This window comes from Mastigoproctus giganteus, chromosome 4 (assembly GCF_048544385.1).
Source record: "Mastigoproctus giganteus isolate SK-2022 chromosome 4, ASM4854438v1, whole genome shotgun sequence".
Taxonomy (NCBI): Eukaryota; Metazoa; Arthropoda; class Arachnida; order Uropygi; family Thelyphonidae; genus Mastigoproctus; species Mastigoproctus giganteus.
Window position 1 is genome coordinate 71,343,265 of NC_143578.1, and position 20,386 is coordinate 71,363,650.

The following is a 20,386-nucleotide window of genomic DNA, read 5'->3' on the forward strand; positions in this document are numbered from 1 at the left end:
TGAACTAATGAGACTCGTGACAGAGAAGAAAAATGCATGGGATGCAAATAAATTATCAAGCGACTCAGCAGCCTATGGCAAATATAAGCTAGTCTGTAATCAGTTCGAAAGGGAGGTCAGGCATGCGAAGACATATTAAGAGAAATCTTTGACAACGGATTCTAAGAAAAACAGCAAGGATTTCTTTACTTATATAAACTCTAAAAGGAAGGGGATGAATCTGATTGGTCAATTTGATATTGATGGTTTGACTGTTGATGATCCTGCTTAGATAGCAAACAAACTGAATGAGTATCTTGCATCTACATTCACACTTAAGGCGTTATTAAGGTTTGAAATTGGCAGAAGGTTATCAAAGTGCAGCAGGGTGCTTAATGATTTTGTAATAAATAAGATTAAATTGGAGAATAAATTGTTGAAGTTAAACATAAGAAAGTCACTCGGGGTGAATGGGATCTTTTCATTTATATTAAAGGATGCGGCAAAGCAACTAAGCAAACCCTTAGCCATAATTATGAGAGTACCCTGGACTCAGGGGAGATCCCCACGGACTGGAGATGTGCAAATGTATCCACAATTCACAAAGGGGGTATCGAAGGATGACACGAGGAATTACAGACCAGTTACTTTAACTTCTGTTCCGGGTAAAATGATGGAGTCACTTGTTAAAGATGCATTGCAGGCTCATCTATAAAAGACTGCAACAATAATTCAGACAGAGCATGGGTTTGTTGAGGGATATTCTTGTCTGACAAATTTGATAGGATATTATGATGTGGTTACAAAGGAACTGGATGCAAAAAATAATTTTGATACCATATATTTAGATTTCAGGAAAGCTTTTGACACTGTTGCGCTTGGAAGACTATTTTACAAATTGAAGCAGAATGGTATTAAGGGTAAGTTGCTACAATGGATAAAAGGATGGTTGAGTGGGAGAAGACAGAGGGTGATAATCAATGGGTGCTGCTCTTTGTGGACTAATGTTATTAGTAGAGTCCCACAGGGTTCGGTGTTGGGTCCACTGTTGTTTTGTTTATTTTTCAATGATATTGATAAAGTTATATCAGGCTTAGTGTCGAAGTCCGCAGTTGATACAAAGATTGGCAAGGTTGTTAATGACTGTAATGGCAGTGTGCTACTGCAACAGAATCTTGAAAATTTGGGCAGATGGGCTAAGAAGTGGCAACTGCAGTGTATTCTTGACAAATGCATAATACTGCATATGGGTAGAAGTAACCCCAGAGAAACGTGCCAACTGTGTGGTACTACACTTAAGGTGGTAGAAAATGAAAAAGACCTGGGAGTAATTGTGCAGTCAGATATGAAGTTTTCTGAGCAAAGCAGACAGGCTGCCAGGGCAGGTCATGGGGTTTTGTCAACGATATATAGGAATTTTGCTAGCAGGGAAAAGGAGGTGATTGTCCCTCTGTATAAGGCAATGGTCAGGCCACGCCTTGAGTACTGTTTGCAGGTCTGGAGGCCTCATTTTAGGAAGGATGTAGATTTGCTTGAGCGTGTACAGAGAAGGGTAACAAGATTGGTGAGGAATGAAGGGATCCTCTTACCAAGTGAGACTTAAGGTCTGCAAATTGCAGCAGCTGGAGACTACTCACCTGCGAGGTGATCTGACTGAGGTGTATAAAGCCTTGAATGGGTTTAGCGCGCTAGATTCTGATGGGATCCTTCCCCTTGTTCAGATCACAAACATAAGGAGGCATAAATTCAAATTGAGGAAAGCGTTGTAGAATAGATGCACGGAAATTTGCCTTTAGCCAGCGGGTGGTTAATTGCACTGCTTGTTTGATGTTTGTGGGGCAATCAGGAACGGGACATGATATTGCCAAGGGGAATGCCTTTGTTTGTGCGCGATGTAAGGTGTGCTAGGAAATTAGGCGCCAACTCCGCATTGTTAAGGTCTTATATGAGAGTTTGAAGGACAGAGTGGATGTCCTCGAATGATTTAAATTGAGGGGCCCATCAAGCTCTCATCTGCCCACATCAATGTGGTAACTTGAAATTTAACATCACGCCACACAGCGGCAACCCCAAGGCATAATGCGCTGGTCCCAAAGGAACTAGTTGTTGTAGGTCACTGTGTTGTCAGAAAAACGGGGAACATATTGTGCAAAATGGATAGATGGAACAGGTTCAGGGTATGTCTGCCAGAGTCAAAGGTTGATGACGTTGTAAGGCAGATATCTTCCTTTAAGGGCACAAAAGGTAATATTGTTGTACTCGTTGGCATTACATGATATTAAGATTAGGAGACTGGCAGAATTACTTAACAAGTAAAGACAATGCTGAAAAAAAACCCGTGAGTTAGAGTTGAATTTGAAAGTGTCTGCAATTCTGCCCAGACACGATAAGGGGGAGTAATGATGAGCACCTTGTCGATCAATTCGTCCCTGGAGAGATTGCGCAAGGCTCAAGGGGTAGAATTTTTCGAACCATAGACTGTTCTTGTTAACAGGAGAGACTGCTTTTACAGGGATGGGATACACTTAAATAGAAACGGTGCAAGAATTTTTGCTGATGCTATCGAGGCAGAGTTAGTCGGTTCGGAAAACTGTTGTTTGGGGGGATACAAGGACTAATAGATTAACAGTAGCCCCTGGCAGTGGTAAAAGTGATTCTTGCACTACTTGTATTGAAATGCAATTGAGCAGCAGCCTGGAAAGTAAGGCAATGGGAATTTTCAGGACTGCTGGGAGTCACAGTGGAACAAGTAAATACAAGTAAATACACCAATGCTAGGAGTATAATTAATAAATTCAATGAGCTTGAAGTGCTAGTGAAGACATCAACGGCAGGTATTATTGGTATATCAAAGACATTGTGTAACACAGACATAAGCAGTGCAGAAATGGAATTTAGCGGTACAATGTGTACAGAAATGATAGACACGACAGGAAGGGAGGAGGGGTTATGCTGTTAGTTTAGAAACACATAAAATCTGAGGAAGTGCATCCAAATGATATTGGTGATCAATGCAATGTTGAAACTCTTTGGTGTGACATAAGCAATGGGAAAGGAAAAATGAGAGTAGGTGTGGGTTATAGGCCTAATGAATCTAATGAATGCAATTATGAAGTGAAATAGAGTGGCCCAGTAAATTAGAGTGTCTTATAATGGGGGATTTTAATTTCCCGGATATTGACTGAAATTTGTGGTTTGGACACACATTCTAGCAAGGCTTTTATGGATTTATTGGATGGTAGTTTTCTACAGCAGTATGTTCGGGAGACATTAGCATTAGCATTAGCATTAATAGAGGCATTTGATGCAAGAAAGCAAGCTTATGCAGCATCAGCCAAAAAAAAAAAAAAAATAATAATAATAAATAAATAAATAAATAAAAAATAACCACTTCCACTTCGCCCCTCTGTTTGTTCGAAATACCTGTCCAGCTGAGCCTTAAACTTATTTAGGCTATCAACTTCCACGATACGGGATGGAAGTTTATTCCACCAACCAACTATCTGCTGGCTAAAGGCAAATTTCCTCACGTCTATCCTACATCTGTCTTTTCTCAATTTGAATTTATGCCCTCTCAGGTGATTATTCTGAGCAAGAGAAAGAATCCCATCAGCATTGAGTATGTTCAAACCATTCAAGGCTTTATACACTTCTATCAGGTTTCCTCGCCGGTGCCTAGTATCCAGACACTGTAATTTGCAAAACGTAAGCCTTTCTTCGTAAGGGCACCCCTTTGTTCCATTCACTAATCTTGTTGCCCTTCTCTGTACTCGTTCCAGCATCTCTACATCCTTCTTGAAATGAGGCCTCCAGACCTGTATACCGTACTCTAGGTGTGGTCTGACCATTGCCTTATATAAGGGAATAATCACCTCCTTATCTCTGCTAGAAAAATTCTTATATATCATCGACAATACACCATGAGCTACCCTAGCAGCCCGTCTGCACTGCTCAGAAAACTTCATATCTGCCTGCACAACCACCCCAGGTCCCTTTCATTCTGCACCACTGTCAGTGTAATACCACAGGTTTGATACTTTGCTCTGGGGTTGCTGTTTCCCATATGTAGTCCTTTACATTTGTCAATGTTAAACTTCATTTGCTACCTCGAAGCCCATCTGCTCAACCTTTCCATATCCTGTTGCAGTAGCATAGAGTCAGTCGTGTCCTTGACAACCATGCCAACCTTCGTATCGTCGGAAAACTTGGACATTAAGCTTGATATAACATCATCAATATCATTTTTAAATACAGAAAACAATAATGGACCCAATACTGAACCCTGGGGGATTCCACTAATAACATTAGTCCACGATGAGCAATGTCCATTGATTACCACTCTTTGTCTTCGTCCCCTCAATCACCCCTTTATCCACAGCAGCAATTTGCCTCCAATGCCACACTGCTCCAATTTGTGCAGCAGTCTTCCATGTGCAACAGTATCAAAATCCTTTCTAAGATCCAAGTATATAATATCAAAGTTATTCCCTGCATCCAGTTCTTTTGTGACTACATCATAGTATCCAATCAAATTGGTCAGGCAAGACTTCCCCTTAACAAAACCATGCTGTGTCTGAGATATAACTGAAGTCTTGTCTAGATGATCCTGCAGTGCTTCTTTAACCAGTGCCTCCATTAATTTTCCTGGCACAGAAGTTAAACTAACAGGTCTATAATTATTTGTGTCGCCCTTTGATCCTCCTTTGTGAATTGGGGTTACATTTGCACATCTCCAGTCCATGGGTACCTCCCATGAGTCCAAGGAAGCTCTCATAATTATGGCTAAGGGTTTGCTTACTTCCTTTGCTGCTTCCTTTAATATAACTGGATAGATCCCATCCACCCCAGGTGCCTTTCTTGTATTTATCTTCAACAATTTCTCCTCCACTTTGCTCTCAGTTATTACAAGATTCTCTAGCTTACTGCCAGAGTTCAATACACCTCTGGCATTCCCCTTGCTGAATATCTCCTCATGTGTGAATGTCGATGCAAAATATTCATTCAGTTTGTTAGCTACCTGAGCAGGATCATCAACAGTTGACCCATCGATATCAAGTGGACCAATCTGATTCATCCTCTTCCTTCTAGAGTTTACATAAGTAAAGAACTCTTTGCTGTTTTTCTTTGCATCCCTTGCCAAAGATTTCTCGTAATCTGCCTTCGCCTACCTAACATCCTTTGTAACTTGGTTACAGATCAACTTGTATCTATCATTGGCTTCTGTGTCACGTGTTAATTTGTATGTATCCCATGCATTTTTCTTCTCTGCCATATGTCTCATTAGTTCATATGACATCCCCTTTGGCCTAAACCTGGAACAATATTTCTTAGTTGGTATGTAAAGCCTAGTAGCTTCCAAGATAAGTTCTTTGAATGCTTTCTATTTTGAATTTGCTGTTGGTAACATCATCAGTTGGTCCCACTGTATAGAATTTAAATACTGTCTCAGTCCATCGTAGTCGCCTTTACGAAATCAATAACCCTTCCCTTTACCCCTAATGGTAGTTACCTCTTTGAGTAAATCCCACTTCAGCACACTGTGATCACTGCCACCTAGTGGTTCATTTACCTGCAGATTCTTAATGAATGAAGAATCACTACTGATAATCAAATCAAGAGTATTACTCCCTCTAGTTGCCTCCCGAACATGCTGATGTAGAAAACAATCATCCCATAAATCCACAAAAGCCTTGCTAGTGTGTGAGTGACCAGCCCCCAAAACTAGATGGAGTAATACTCTTGATCTGATTATCAGTAATGATTCTTCATACATCAAGAAACTGCAGATAAAGGAAGCACTAGGTGGCAGTGATCACAGTGTGCTGAAGTGGGATTTGCTCATGGAGGTAACTACCCTCAAGGGTAATGGAAAAGGTTTTTGCTTTCGTAAAGCTGAATACGGTGGTCCGAGACAGTATTGAAATTCTATACGGTGGAACCAACTGATGATGTTACCAACAGCAAATTCAAAATGGGAAGGATTCAAAGAATTAATCTTGGAAACTACTACTGATCTTTTCATACCAACAAAGAAATATTTTTCAAGATTTAGTCCTAAATGTTTGTCAGAGGAACTAATTAGATATGTAATAGAGAACAAAAATGCATGGGATACATATAAATTAACATGTGACACAGAAGCCTATGATAGATATCAGCTGGTCTGTAACCAAGTTACAAAGGAGGTTAGGCAGCCGAATGCAGATTACGAGAATTCTTTGGCAAAGGATGCAAAGAAAAACAGCAAACGGTTCTTTACTTATGGAAACTCTAGAAGGAAGGGAATGAAACAGATTGGTCCGTTTGATGCCGATGGTTCAACTGTTGATGGTCCTGCTGAGGTAGCTAACAAACTAAATGAATAATTTGCATCGACATTCACACATGAGGATTTATTGAGCGAAGGGAATGACAGAGGTGTATTCAACTCATGCAGTGAGCTGGATAATCTTGTAATAACTGAGAGTAAATTGGAGGAGAAATTGTTGAAGATAAACACAAGAAAGGCACCTGCGTTGGATGGAATTTATCCATTTATATTAAAGGGGGCAGCAAAGGAAGTAAGCAAACCCTTATCCATAATTATGAGAGCATCCCTGGACTCAGGCGAGGGACTCATGGACTGGAGATGTGCAAATGTGACCCCAATCCACAAAGGAGGATCAAAGGGGAACACAGGTAATTACAGACCTGTTAGTTTAACTTCTGTTTTCCCGGGAAATTAATGGAGATGCAAATAATAACTTTGATATCATATATTTGGATCTTAGAAAAGCCTTTGATACTGTTGCACATGGAAGACTGCTGAACAACCTGGAGCAGTGTGGCATTGCACGCAAATTTCTGGTGTGGGGAAAGGGACGTTTGAGTGGGAGAAGACAGAGTATGGTAATCTATGGACACTGCTGTTCGTGGAATAATGGTATTAGTGGAGTACCTCAGGGTTCAGTGTTGGATCCATTGTTGTTTTGTGTGTGTATATATGATATTGATGATGGTATATCAGGCTTAGTGTTCAAGTTTGCAGACGATACGAAGGTTGACAGGGTTGTTTATGACACCAATGGCAGTACACTGCTGCAGCAGTATCTAGAGAAGTTGAGCAGATGGGGTGAGAGGTGGTAAATGAAGTTTAACATTGACAAATATACTACACATGGGAAGCAGTAATCCCAGAGTAATGTAAGTAAGTAAGTGTAAGTGTGTGTTGTTGTCTTACGGCACCAGGGGTTTCCCCCATCTCCGCGTTGCTTTCATTGTGGTGAACCAGTTCACTGGGAAATGCCAGAGATTTAAAAGTGTTTTTTGAATTGTTCATGTGTTGTGTTCTGTACCGTTGTTCATCTGGTCATTTAGCCGTTGGACCCCTATTGAGGCCCAACGTTGTCCCACTTACGCCCCGTGGAGGCAGACCAGGAACCCAGTAGCTGTAGATTCACTCTGGCAGGTCCTGCCGCTTAATTTCCTGGGATTTCGGCGGCTAGGACCTTAAAAAAAAAAAAATAAATAAAATAAAAAAATAAAATAAAAATAAATAAAAAAAAAAAAAAAATCCCAGAGTAATGTGTCAACTCTGTTTTACCACACTGACAATGGTAGAGAATGAAAAGGTTTTGGGGATGATTGTGCAGGCAGATATGAAGTTTTCTGCGCAGTGTAGACGGTCCCCCAGAGTAGCTCATGGTGTCTCTTCAATGATATACAGGAATTTTTCTAGCATGGATAAAGAGGTGATTATTCTCTTGTATAAGGCAAAGGTCACACCAGCTCTTGAATACTGTATACAGGTCTGGAGGCCTCATTTTAAGATGGATGTAGAGGTGTTGGGACGAGTAAAGAAAAGGGCAATGAGATTAGTGAATGGAACAAAGAGTTTCTCTTACGAAGAAAGGCTTATGTTTTGCAAATTACAGTGTCTGGAGACTAAGGACATGCGAGGTGATCTAATTGAGGTGTATAAAGCCTTAAATTGTTTGAGTATGCGCACAATGCTGTTGGGATTCTTTCTCTTGATCAGAATAATCGCCTGAGTGGACATAAATTCAAATTGAGGAAAGACGGTTGTAGGATAGATGTGCGAAAGTTTTCGTTTAGCCAGCGGGTGGCTGATCGCTGGAGCAAACTTCCATCTGTCGTTGTAGAAGTGGATAGCTTAAATAGATTTAAGGCAGAACTTGACAAATATTTGAAGCTAGTGAATCGGTGAAATAAGCGGTTTTTTTTTTTTTTTTTTGCTGATGCTCTATAAGCTTGCATTCTTGCTTCATATGCGTTTGCTAATGCTAATTGCTGGAACATACTTCCGTCTGTTATTGTGGAAGTTGATAAGTTAAATAAGTTTTCGGACGAACTGGACAAACATTTAGAGTGAATGGTTGTGGAATTTTTTTATTATTATTATTATTTTTTTTACTGATGCCAGAAAACGATCATGGCTGATGCTCATACGCTTGCTTTCTTGCATCACATGCCACGATTACTATTAGTATTACTATATTAGTTTATTTTCACTCTTCTGCCTATCTGCATTCTTCTGCCCTTAAACTATTAATCGCCTTGTTCGTTCGTTGTGGCCTGTTAGCACACGCTCTTTGAGTAGACCGGGGTTCAAGCCCCTGACTGGTGAATACGGTCGATCTGCCAACCCGCACTGGACCAGCGTGGCAGATTATGATCCATTTCCCTCAGCATGAATTGTTGAGGAGGCTTCCACCCTGCAGTGGGTTGATAATGGCTGCACTTTACTTTTTTTACCCCTCTACCCTTCTCTATAAATGTTCTGTTTTTCTCTTTTTTAAATCTCCTCTCTCTTTCTTTCTTTCTCTTTCTTACTTTCTTATTATATCATTGTCTTCTAATTTAAAGTTTACACTCTGTTATATATATATATATATATTTTTTTTTTTTTTTATTATTATTTTTTAAAAAATATAAATGAATGTTTCTTAATATCGCCGTTCGTTAAGTGACACTAGTGATTTATTAAGATTTTAATTTAGGGATAATGATATAATTATTTCTTTATTGTCACTCTGGTGGCAAAAACTATAATTTATATATATCGGCTGGTTCACAAGTTACAGCGGAAGGGTGGGGAGTAATGGTAAATTGATTTCTTGTAGTTAGTGGAGCGGCTTGTGAACGTTATCATTTCGTAGTATTGAATGTGATTTAATAGAGATGGCGAGAAATAGAAAGGTCACAAGAATAGCACGGCATTTCGGAATTAAATACTTTTACATATACTTGGTTTAGTAAGTGATCTGTCAATGTCGGTTTCTGAATACCTTTTGAAAATTCCACCGTAGTGTTTTTTTTTTTTTAATAGTATCTATTTTGAAAACTCGTACACTCAACGTGACGCCGGTTGTTAAGCCTAACTGCCAAAAAATGGGATGTGCAGTGAGTTCAGCTGCTGATAAAGAGGCAGTAGAGAGATCAAAGAAAATTGACAAAGATTTACGAGCAGAAGGGGAAAGACAGTCTAGGGAAGTAAAGTTGCTTCTTTTAGGTAAGTCAGAAACATTCACTTACTATATCGTGTAGTGCTTTATACTTTATTGAAGAAGCGAGATTGTTAGAAAATTTCAAATGGTCAATCGTTTTACATAATATACACAACAAGAAAGTTGAATTTAATGTTTTTAGTTATAACTTTGTTTTTGATGTACTTGACTAGAAGGGTTCCCTGGTAACTGCAACAGCAACTGAGAGACGTCGATATACACTTATGTGATATTTCCTCACATCACTCTTATGTTATAGTATCAATATTTTAAACATTTTCTGAGGCAATGTGATGCTCTTTTGGTATTCACGCTTATTGGTGTGGAAGTGAGCATCTTATGAATCAATCCATATACAGGTTAACTAGAATAGTTTAGTTTTTTTTCAGTAGATAATTCAGTTGCATATTCTAATCATTTTTGGAAAGATTAAAAGTTAGAGCAAAGGATTCATCCGTCGTAGAAGCGGTCCATCTATAAAATTCCACATGGAAAATCCACGTGAGTCTCGTTCTGAGTCGCAGCCAGCTCTAAACGAACTTCTTAAAAATATATTAGAAGAGACACCAGTAAATAACCCAGTAATAAATATATTTCACGAATTTTGGCGCTATTACTACTTCACCACTGGTTGACACTCGGCTTGGGGAGGGGGCTGTACTACACTGTTTAGCCTTGCTATGGTAAGTGGATTAATACAATAATAACTTCATGACGATGTATGATAAAAAAAAGTTCTCCACATTATCACACTACCTCTCTCTCTCTCTGGATATGGGTCAATTCATTATTATATTGTGAGAAGTATAAAACTAAATTAATTCCTTTGCCTCATATTGATATTAAATTATCACCAAATATGTTGCATTTTATAGAATTTTATTTATTTGAGTTTATATAGAACATTTTGCATATTTTATTGTTGTGTAAATGGTTGTGTTTAAATCTGCTCAATAATTGAACCATGGAGGAACTATCTGTAATTAAGGAAGCATTTTGGAGAAGAATATGTGATTAAAAAAAAAAGTTAATTCCAGTTTATACTTTGCATCGTTATAACTATTTTATTGCAGCAGATATACCAATGCATTGGTTAACAGTGGGCCATATATTTTTTGTGGTAGCATGGCAGTTTCTGCTTACCTTTTGATAATTCTACCATAGTGTTTATTATTTTTATATATATGTTTTGCAAACTTTTGACATACATTGGATGCCCATATCTATGCTGATTCAGATCTATATAGCCACTGCAATTTAAAGAGCATTGTTACAATGTTTCAGACAGCTCTTGAGTTAGATGCTGCTTTTGCAGCAGCACTGTGACTACAGTGCTCTCCACCTGTTTGTTCAAAATTTCAGTTTTGATTCCCATCACAGACCAGAAAAAGTTCATAAATTTTTTTCCCTATAGTGTGGCATTTAATCAGTCTCAGGTTGGAATGGACATGTATTTTAACTTCTGTAAGGTGACCCTTGGACATTAGTTCAACTCTGCCATGATATTCTGTGATGAAACAGTACTCTGTAAAAGACCGGGAATGAGTGTAGTGGTGTGTGTTGTTTAGTTGTTTCTGGTCACTTTGCTATTAGGGAGTAGCAGTCAGAGTTGACTGCAGCTTCCCAATACCCATCCATGCCACAACCAGTGGTGAGCTGCGAATATTTTAACAATGGGCTTGCAGTTTTTCCGACTTTCTACCGATTAAGTCTGATCGGTCACGGAAGTGACGTCATTCGTGGCTTCCACTAGAGGCACTTCCCATGCTCGCACTACTAGTAGTGTGATTAGAGCGCGTGACACGTTTTTTGTGACCGATATGATATCTCGAGTCAGAAGCGGATTTAGGGGTGGGGGCATATGCTGCTTATTACCCCCTTAACCATGCGTGTAAGTGTAAAACATTCCTAGTTCTATCTAAAAAAAAAAAAAAAAAAAAACTTAAAACCTCCTCGTCATGCCTTGCCTTACGATGATAACTGAATACGACAGTGTCTGGAGTTCTAACCTTTTAGAATTTTTGAATAGTATGATGTCACAATCATGCTTCCTGAAGTTACTACTGCAGTAAGTATGATTGCAACAATACAAATATTTGTCAACAATTTCTTTTTTCATCTCGCATTTTCCTTACATTCCATTGTTAGGTTCTAACAGCTGCGTATGTCGCTTCAATTACAAGATCGGTACATCAATGGATGCTGTTTTACAGAGATATTTATATACGTTGCACTTTCGAGTGCAACGTATCTAAATCTCTTACTTTAGTTATCATAAATCCATTGTACCTTGTCTTCCAGAAATTATGAAAATCTGTGAATGATCAATATTAAAAATATTTACAATAAAAAAGCTCTTATTTTGTAATCAATATATACAAATCAAAATACCTAAAAGAAACGTGAAGGATGTTTCGCATAAACCATCTAGCGGGCGTGCTCATCACACGCGCAACTTTTTTTTCATCTTTTTTTTTAACAACTAGGCAAATACGGAGGGTTGATTCGGCCTTTTGATAATGATTTTGACAGTCCTTTAAAACTAAAATTCCATGCTGCCACCACCAGTTGTGTTCTATTTGTTTTTCCTGCTCATGGACTATCGCACAGCATTGCAATTTATATTGAAGTAAAGCCTGCTGCAAAACTGCCAAGTCAATCTTGTCCCATTCCTGCTGGCAGACTTTCCACAAACCTTCAACAGTCCTAGGGTGGTGGTTTCCAAGACTTTTCAAAAATCGATGGGTGCGGCGTCAGGTGATTTAACAGGTATATCTTCAAACAGGATCGAACGAATACCTGTCACCATTTCCATTCTCCGCAAAAAAGCACGTGTGGAACGTGACTGTGGCTGGACGCTTTATCCTGGTGCACCCAGACCTTTTCAGCACCAGAACCGTGAAATGTGGGTATTTCAAGTTCAAACAACGATTTGAACGATTTATGTAACGATCTGGATCAAATTGAAGCAATGGTTTTTGATGTATGGTTATCATAATCTGCAACGTGTTTAATTGTCAACATTATTCATTCATTCACTCAATATCATTCATTACGCTGAAAGTTCGCTCAGCTTCAGCACTACTAATCACAATGGTTTCAAAGATATTTTTGGCTTTCTTAATTGAAAAGGGAATTTCACTTGATTTTAAAGATAAACTGTCTTCGACAAAATCTCTAAAATCATTAATTTTTATTTCATATTTTATCAGAAAACTCAAATTTCTTATTCGGTTTTCACCATCTTGTAACTGAGACAAAAGTTCTTTCACATTCCACGATTTCAGGTAGCATATGTTTAAATTTTCTTTCATTGGTATTGTTATTTTCTTTATTTAATTTAAAATCATCCTGTTGCATTAATAACTTATCCTTTAAGGATAAAACAATGCATTTAATAACTTGTCATGAGGTAATTTTTTTAATTTCGATTTTGGTTCCTTCGAATTCTTTCCACTTCAACATGTTCTCAATTTTACTTCATAATTTCCTTTAGAATTTTTCCAATTAGCAATAGCATTGATAGTTCGAATAATTAATTTATCTGCTTTTACCATAGTGAATCTGTAAAGCTTCTGAAAGGTAAGAGAGCTCCTGCAGGATGTCGATCATTAGTGCTAAATGGTTAAGAAATTCCAGATTTAAAATTCGATTTAATAATCCTGGATTATTTAACTTCTGATTCAAAATGTTTGCATAAAGTGGGATAATTCTTCCAACCCACAATTGCCATTTGCAAGCTACAAGCTGCTCATCGTGGCCCGAACACACGACTGATCTTTATAGTTTCCACATCAAGTCCTTTAGTAATCATCCTTAATTTGCACTAGTTTTTTGAGATTGGTGATAGTTTTTTTTTTTTTTTTTTAATTATTGCCTGTATGCCATTAAATTTTAGAACATTTTCTACACAGTGAAAGGCTCGACAAAGTTTCAAAGTCTGCCAACATTTCATCTTCGTAAAGTTTTATATAATATCTTAGTTGCCTCAATCCCCCCCCCCCACACGTTGCTACTCTCACTAGTTGTGAAGGGGGACAATATGTATCCCCACGCCAAATCGCTGAGAAAGAAAACTATTTAGGCTTTAATGTACTGCATTATAGTGGTCTTATGTGTTTGGCAGAGATCCATTTTTAGATATCAGAATGCTTTTGAGTAGAAGCATGATCCAAAAACCTCTTTGTTTTAAGTCAAAAACAAAAACTTCACCTAGAAATAGGGTGAAGGAGTGAGTGAGTGAGTGGGTGTCAATAAATAATGGAGCTAAGAGCAGAAGTTTTATGACTTAGAGAGAGAGGATGACACATTTAGATTTCTTGGGATTGATGGTGAGGCTGAAGAATTTGTAGTACAAAATGAAGTTTTAAAATTAGAATTACTCAGTGAGGCAGAGAATTTTTTGAAAATAGCTGTGAAGAATAGAGCTGAAAGGGCCTCCTTGTAGAATTCTGCATTTAGCATATTTGCATCTCTCATTAGTTGCTGTAAAGCAGCAGTTTCCAGCTGGTGGTTTGCAAACCCCAAGAGTTTCAAAAAAGTGTTCGGCGCCTCCATAGCCAGGTGGGCAGAAGCAGCAGTGTGTAGCACACGCTTCTTGATTAGACCGGGGTTCGAGCCCATGACCACCAAATACGGAGGATGCGGAAAGGTCGGGGAATGACCACCGCATATCCCTGGAGCAATATGACCTTAGTTGCTAATGGTTGCGGGGAGCGAGCAGCAGTGTGTAGCACACGCTTCTTGATTAGACTGGGGTTCGAGCCCATGACCACCAAATATGGAGGATGTGGAAAGGTCAGGGAATGACCACCGCATATCCCCGGAGCAATATTGCCTTAGTTGCTAATGCTCCTAAAAAAAAAAAAAAAAAAAAAACTATAGTGAGGTCTCCTCATAGGTGCTTGGTTTATCAGCACTGAAATTTACAGAACTAGTCTTTCTTGATAAGAGTACCTTCTTTTGTCCTTAATTAATCTTAATGCTCTTCTCTGTATGCATTCCAACAGATCCATATCATTCCTAACATGAGGCTTTCAGCCTGTATGCAGTATTCAAGATGCAGCTTAACCATTTCACTGCCTTATACAGTGTGATAATCATCTTGTTTCTTCTGGTAAAATGTTTATACAGCAATAAGCACTGATAATTGGTACTGAAACTGTTCCGTGTTATGTGAAACCATGCTGATTGAGGTATAATTATAATGGGTTTTAAATGAATGCGTACCAGAGAAACAGTCTATAAACAAATTATAATAAATCTATAAACAATTTGCGCTTGATAGTCAATTAAAAGGATTTGAAATAAAAAATACTGCAAAAATTTTATTAATGAAAAGGTAACATCATGAGAGATGAGAAAAAAGCTTTATTGTTTATTTGGGTATTTCAAAAATGAAGTTTGGTGAAGTCATCTCTTCTTTTTCTTGGTATACGAGTCTTTGTAACATTGAATCCCATCTTATAAAATTTGCCTTATTTGGATCTCCATTCATAATTGCCTCGCAGGCAATGTCAATCCCTGAAAAACTTTCTTCAATTCTTCTGTTGAAAATTCTTTTGGTGCCACTTCGATGTTATCCACGTCACAATTGTTGTTTTCCTCTTCTTCATATGCAATTTTCTTATCAATTTCAAGGAGAGTTGCATCATCTAAGTTATTTGCATGTGAGTCAGTTTGCCGAGTCCAAAGTTTCGAATCCCAAGTCTTTTCCGATCTTCACAATGTCTTCGGCAGTTGTCTGAACTTGCGATTAAAAACCAATGAAATCATTTGCCAAATGGGGCAAAACATGCTGCCAAACATAACGCATGTTGTTGGCAATGATTTCTAACCAAGATGCAGATATATTTTCAATCGTATTTAGAGGGGTGAAAAATAAATTGTGAAATGAAAAGCTGTCGTGTCGTCAGGATGGAATTAAGAAAAGTGGACATTGATTGCCTGAGGGGACTACTGTCATATGTGCAGCATATATGAGACAATACAGTTGGCATTGCAGCATATACAGGGTGATTCACTACCAGTGCGACAAACGTGTAGGAGGTGTAGAGTAACACACTATTGCAACAGTTGAGAAAAGAGAGAAATTGAAAAAAAGAGTAGTTGGTTGTAACTGCATATAGTTTTGAAAGTTTTACTTTTAGTAGTTATCTGGGAAACAAAAGTTGTCAATAGTAAAAAGGGGTAACCTGATTAATCATTCTGGTTTAGATCCAAAAAAAATGCAAATGGGACAAAGCCAAGTTTAGCATTAATAGAGGCATATGATGCAAGAAAGCAAACTCATACAGTATCAGAAAAAAGAAGAAGAAAAAAAAAACCTTCCCATTTCATCCATCCATTTTCTCCAAAACTTTGTCCAGTTCTTCCTTGAATTTATTTAAGCCATCAATTTCCACAACAACTGATGGAAGTTTGTTCTGGCAATCAATAACGCCCTGGCCAAAAAGCAGATTTCTGCAAATCTATTCTACAACTGCCTTTCCTCAAATTGAATTTGGCCCGTCAGGTGAGTAATCTGAGCGATTGGAAGAATCCTTTCAGCATTGAGCTTGCTCAAACCATCCAATCACCTTACCTGAAAGGTCTTCAGAAGCTCAAACTTGTTCTTAAGTTCCAGTATATACTGCTTTTTCTCATCTTCTGTTATCTCAAAAACCTTTGTATTATTTATTCTAGTCAGATTTTTCCTTTCTTTTCTTACATCAATATCAAGAATGCATCTTACCATTCTGTGATCATTTCCAACATTTGCCTTGTTCAGGACGGTAACATTCACAATATATCTTTTGTTAGTGAGGCTGAAGTCGATTTCATTAGTAGTTAATCCATTTGGCCTCTTCTATGTCCATTTTCTGTTCACCCTTTTCTTGAAAAAAAGTGTTCATTACTGACATTCTTCTAGAGTCTGCAAATTCCACGGCTTTCACCTCTTTCATTTCTTTCATCAATTCCAAAATTTCCTATAGTTTCCTTTTTCTGTGCTGTTTTGTCTTTTTCCAACCTTAGCATTGAAGTCCCCCATAATAATGGTGTAGTGAGCTTTCTGTACATTTCTTCAACCTCTTCATCATCATAATGGCTCGATGTCGGTGCATATATCATTATAACCTTTAGTTTATACCTCTTAGAAATCCTGAGTAGTAGTCTTGAAATCCTTTGTGATGTACATATTGAATTCCAAAATGTTTTTTATAACTTTATGGACTAGGAAGCCAACACCACCTTTGCTCTTTTTACGCTGTTTCCATTGGTGTACAGCAGATTTCCACTTGATAAACTTATAAGTGATTTATTTCTTCTTCTTCAGCCAAGCCGATATTCCTTTTCCAGTTCTAATATCCTGTCTTCACCAATAAGTGATCTTATGTTGTAACAGGCCAAGTTCACTTTCCATGCATGACAGCCTAATTGTACCCAGAGATTCTTAGCACCCCTGCTTTCACCTGATCCTCTCACTGCCATAACAGAGGGAGTGAAAGACTTTGGAGACTGAGGGCCATTTGTTTTGTAGTGTTGTGATGTGCTGGAGGGTTTGGTCTTTTTCTCTTGCATGAGTAGATTTTTAGGGAGGCAGGCCTACTGAACTTCTTCTAAAATAGGAAGATATTGGATCCATCAGTGTTTTAGACAATGCCTGTTCCCTTCAAAGTTGGTGTTGAGGAGGCTTGAAGTGGTGAAACCCATGTTTAGTCTCTAGAGCAAAGTTTCCGTCATCCCCCTCCCCCCCCATACTTCTCCTTTAACCCATGCACGGTACTAAGTACTATAGGTTTTGATACCTTTTCATGTTTGGGGTTTTCATAAAAAAAAAGGCTATTTAATGAGTTTTAATTTATACATAAATTTTCGACTTAAATTTAAATTTCACTGTGTTATAGTGAAACCCGTGCTGTTTGAAGCCGTACTAAGCGTTGCTGTATATCATTGACAGAACTCTGTGAACTGCCCTATAAGCCTGTCTGCACTGCTTGGACTATGAAAATATTACCCACAAGTGTTTTTCATTCTCTGCTACTTTGAGTGTGGTGCCAGCCTGTAGAAAGTTTTAATCTCTGAGAATTTCTCTCTTAGTCAAACTAAGTGTTCCTTATATATCGTGATTTTGCTTTGATGCTTGGTGCCATGATGCATGAATTAATGTTAGAGCATTAAAACTCTGACTTTGGCATCTGAATGTGAATATGTTGTAATACCATGCTGATTTATTTGTTAATTGTAAATATGTTGCCTGTTTGGTTTCATCAAGTAAACTTCTGCTGTCTCTTTGTTAAAAATTGCATTGCTGCCCATCACACATGCACAAGCCTAAAAGTAGTGAATACATTAGTATGCATTCACTACTTTAAAAAAGACAGAGCATTAGCATTAGTAGAGGCATTTGATGCAAGAAAGCAAGCTTATGCAGCATCAGCCAAAAAAAAAAAAAAAAAAAAAAAACCCCACTTCCACTTCACCCCTCTGTTCGTTCAAAATACCTGTCCAGCTGAGCCTTAAACTTATTTAGGCTATCAACCTCCACTACAAGGGATGGAAGTCTGTTCCACCAACCAACCACCCTCTGGCTAAAGGCAAATTTCCGCACGTCTATCCTACATCTGTCTTTCCTCAATTTGAATTTATGCCCTCTCAGGTGATTATTCTGAGCTAGAGGAAAAATCCCATCAGCATTGAGCATGCTCAAACCATTCAAGGCTTTATACACCTCTATCAGATCACCTCGCTGGTGCCTAGTCTCCAGACACTGTAATTTGCAAAACTGAAGCCTTTCTTCGTAAGAGCACCCCTTTGTTCCATTCACTAATCTTGTTGCCCTTCTCTGTACTCGTTCCAGCATCTCTACATCCTTCTTGAAATGAGGCCTCCAGGCCTGTATACAGTACTCTAGGTGTGGCCTGACCATTGCCTTATACAAGCCAATAATCACCTCCTTATCCCTGCTAGAAAAATTCCTATATAACATTGACAATACACCATGAGCTACTCTTGGAATTTTTCTGCAAATTCTTAATGCATTCATAATCAATATTGATTATCAGATCAAGAGTATTACTCTGTCTGGTTGCCTCTCGAATATGTTCCTGTAGAAAACAGTCATCCAATAAATCCACAAAAGTCTTGCTAGTGTGCAAGTCCCAATCAATATCTGGAAAGTTAAAAATCCCCCCCTTTCAAGACATTCTGATTTTGATTTTTCTTTTTTTTTATGTAAACCCCAAACACAAGAGGTATTAGAACTTATAGTACTTAGTACCATGCTTGGGTTGGAGATTGAGAAAACGAAAGAAGATATTTGTTGACAGTGGATTTAAACTTCTGTAGACCGTAATTTTCAGGAAATACGTTTGGAGGAAGGTTGTTCCAGAAAACGGCAGTTGAATGAATAAATGAGGAAGGTGAAAAGTTGGTTCTGTGAGTTTAGAGTTGGACAGTAAATGGATGTTGGCGGCACGTGTTCGGACTGTTTTGAAAGAGAGAGAGAACAGGAATTATAGAAGCCAATTCAGAAGAACAGTGCCCATGGAAATATCTGTAGAAGAGGCATGCAGCAGAAACAGTACGTCTATGAGACAGCAAGTGGAGAGACTCTGTTAGAGATGAATCATTAATTAACCTAACTGCCCTCTTCTGAATGGAATCAAGAAGCATGAGTCGTTTTGGGAGCACCACCCTGGATGTGGGAACAATATTTCATGGTAGGTCGGATTTGAGATTTGTACAGAGTGAACAGCTGTTTGAAAGAAAAGTAACGCCAAGAGCGAAAGAGAAAAACCAAGTTTTTTAGATGCAAAGGAAGCAATATTTGTAATGTGCTTGTGCCAAGAGAGATTAGAAGTCAGGGTAATCCCCAAAAGAGAGATATTATTTTGCCTAGAAATTGGAGTGTCACCAAAGATAAGCATAGGAGCAGAAGAATCCTTTTTGCGAGATATAAGACAAGACTGAGTTTTAGAAGGATTGAAATCAGCTAAGTTGTCTTTGCCACACTGGAGAATTACCTGGAGATCAGCATTTAAGGAATTGGTTGCAGATTTTTGAGAAGTTGAAGCTGATTGAGCAGGGCAAGATTTCTCAAAATGGAAAGTAAAATGCAATGTGCTATCATCGGCTAAACTATGGATAGGACTTCCTATTAATGACCTTCTTCCATTGACTGGAAGTCCTATCTATAGTTTTGCCAATGATAGCAAGAGGAAAAGAGTGGGGGAAAGAACTGAACCTTGGGGGACACCGGCATTAGTGGAGAAGTTAGAAGACAGAGCCATCTATGATCACCCTCAGTGAGCGATCAGAGAGAACACTGGATAACCAATTACAAAGCACAGTTGCCAAACCATAAGATGGAAGCTTGTTTAGAAGACCTTTATGCCAAACACCGATCGAAAGCCTTAGAAATGTCAAGAGCAACTGCTTGTGTTTCACCAAACTTTTCCATTGAATTAGTCCATAAATGGGTGACATAAGCCAGAATATCACCAGTGGATCGACACTGATGGAATCCATACTGACAATCGTTGATCAGACGGAAGGTTCCTAGGTAGTTTAAAAGTTGGCGGTTAATTGATTTCTCCATTACTTTAGAAAGAGTAGAAGTAATTGCAATGGGACGATCATTGGATGGGAGGAATTTGTCACCCTTTTTAGTAACTGGCTGGCTGGATATGAGCAAATTTCCAAGCAGAAGGAAAAACACCTTTGGAATAAGAAAGTGAAAAAAAGGCGGCAAAGAACAGGAGTAAGTTCAGGAGCACAGGTTTTGAGAACAAGTCGAGAAATACCATTGGGACCTCAAGCTTTCTTGGCATCAGATTCGTCAAAATCCTTCTGACATCCTTTTGAAGGAAGATCACAGGAGGCATTGAATAGAGCGTGTTGGGAGGTGTTTTACCAAGATC

At 38.4% G+C, this 20,386-nt stretch overlaps 1 protein-coding gene across 1 annotated transcript in view; it reads left to right on the forward strand.

The window, feature by feature from the left end:
* The first annotated feature begins 9,056 nt into the window (after positions 1-9,056).
* The window catches only part of Galphai (G protein alpha i subunit), a 180,767-nt gene continuing 169,437 nt past the window's right edge, over positions 9,057-20,386 (forward strand). The window contains exon 1 of the mRNA XM_090371600.1: positions 9,057-9,490. Within this exon, the coding sequence (XP_090227726.1) occupies positions 9,370-9,490 (121 nt within the window). The 5' untranslated portion in view covers positions 9,057-9,369. The remainder of the gene's footprint in view (positions 9,491-20,386) is intronic.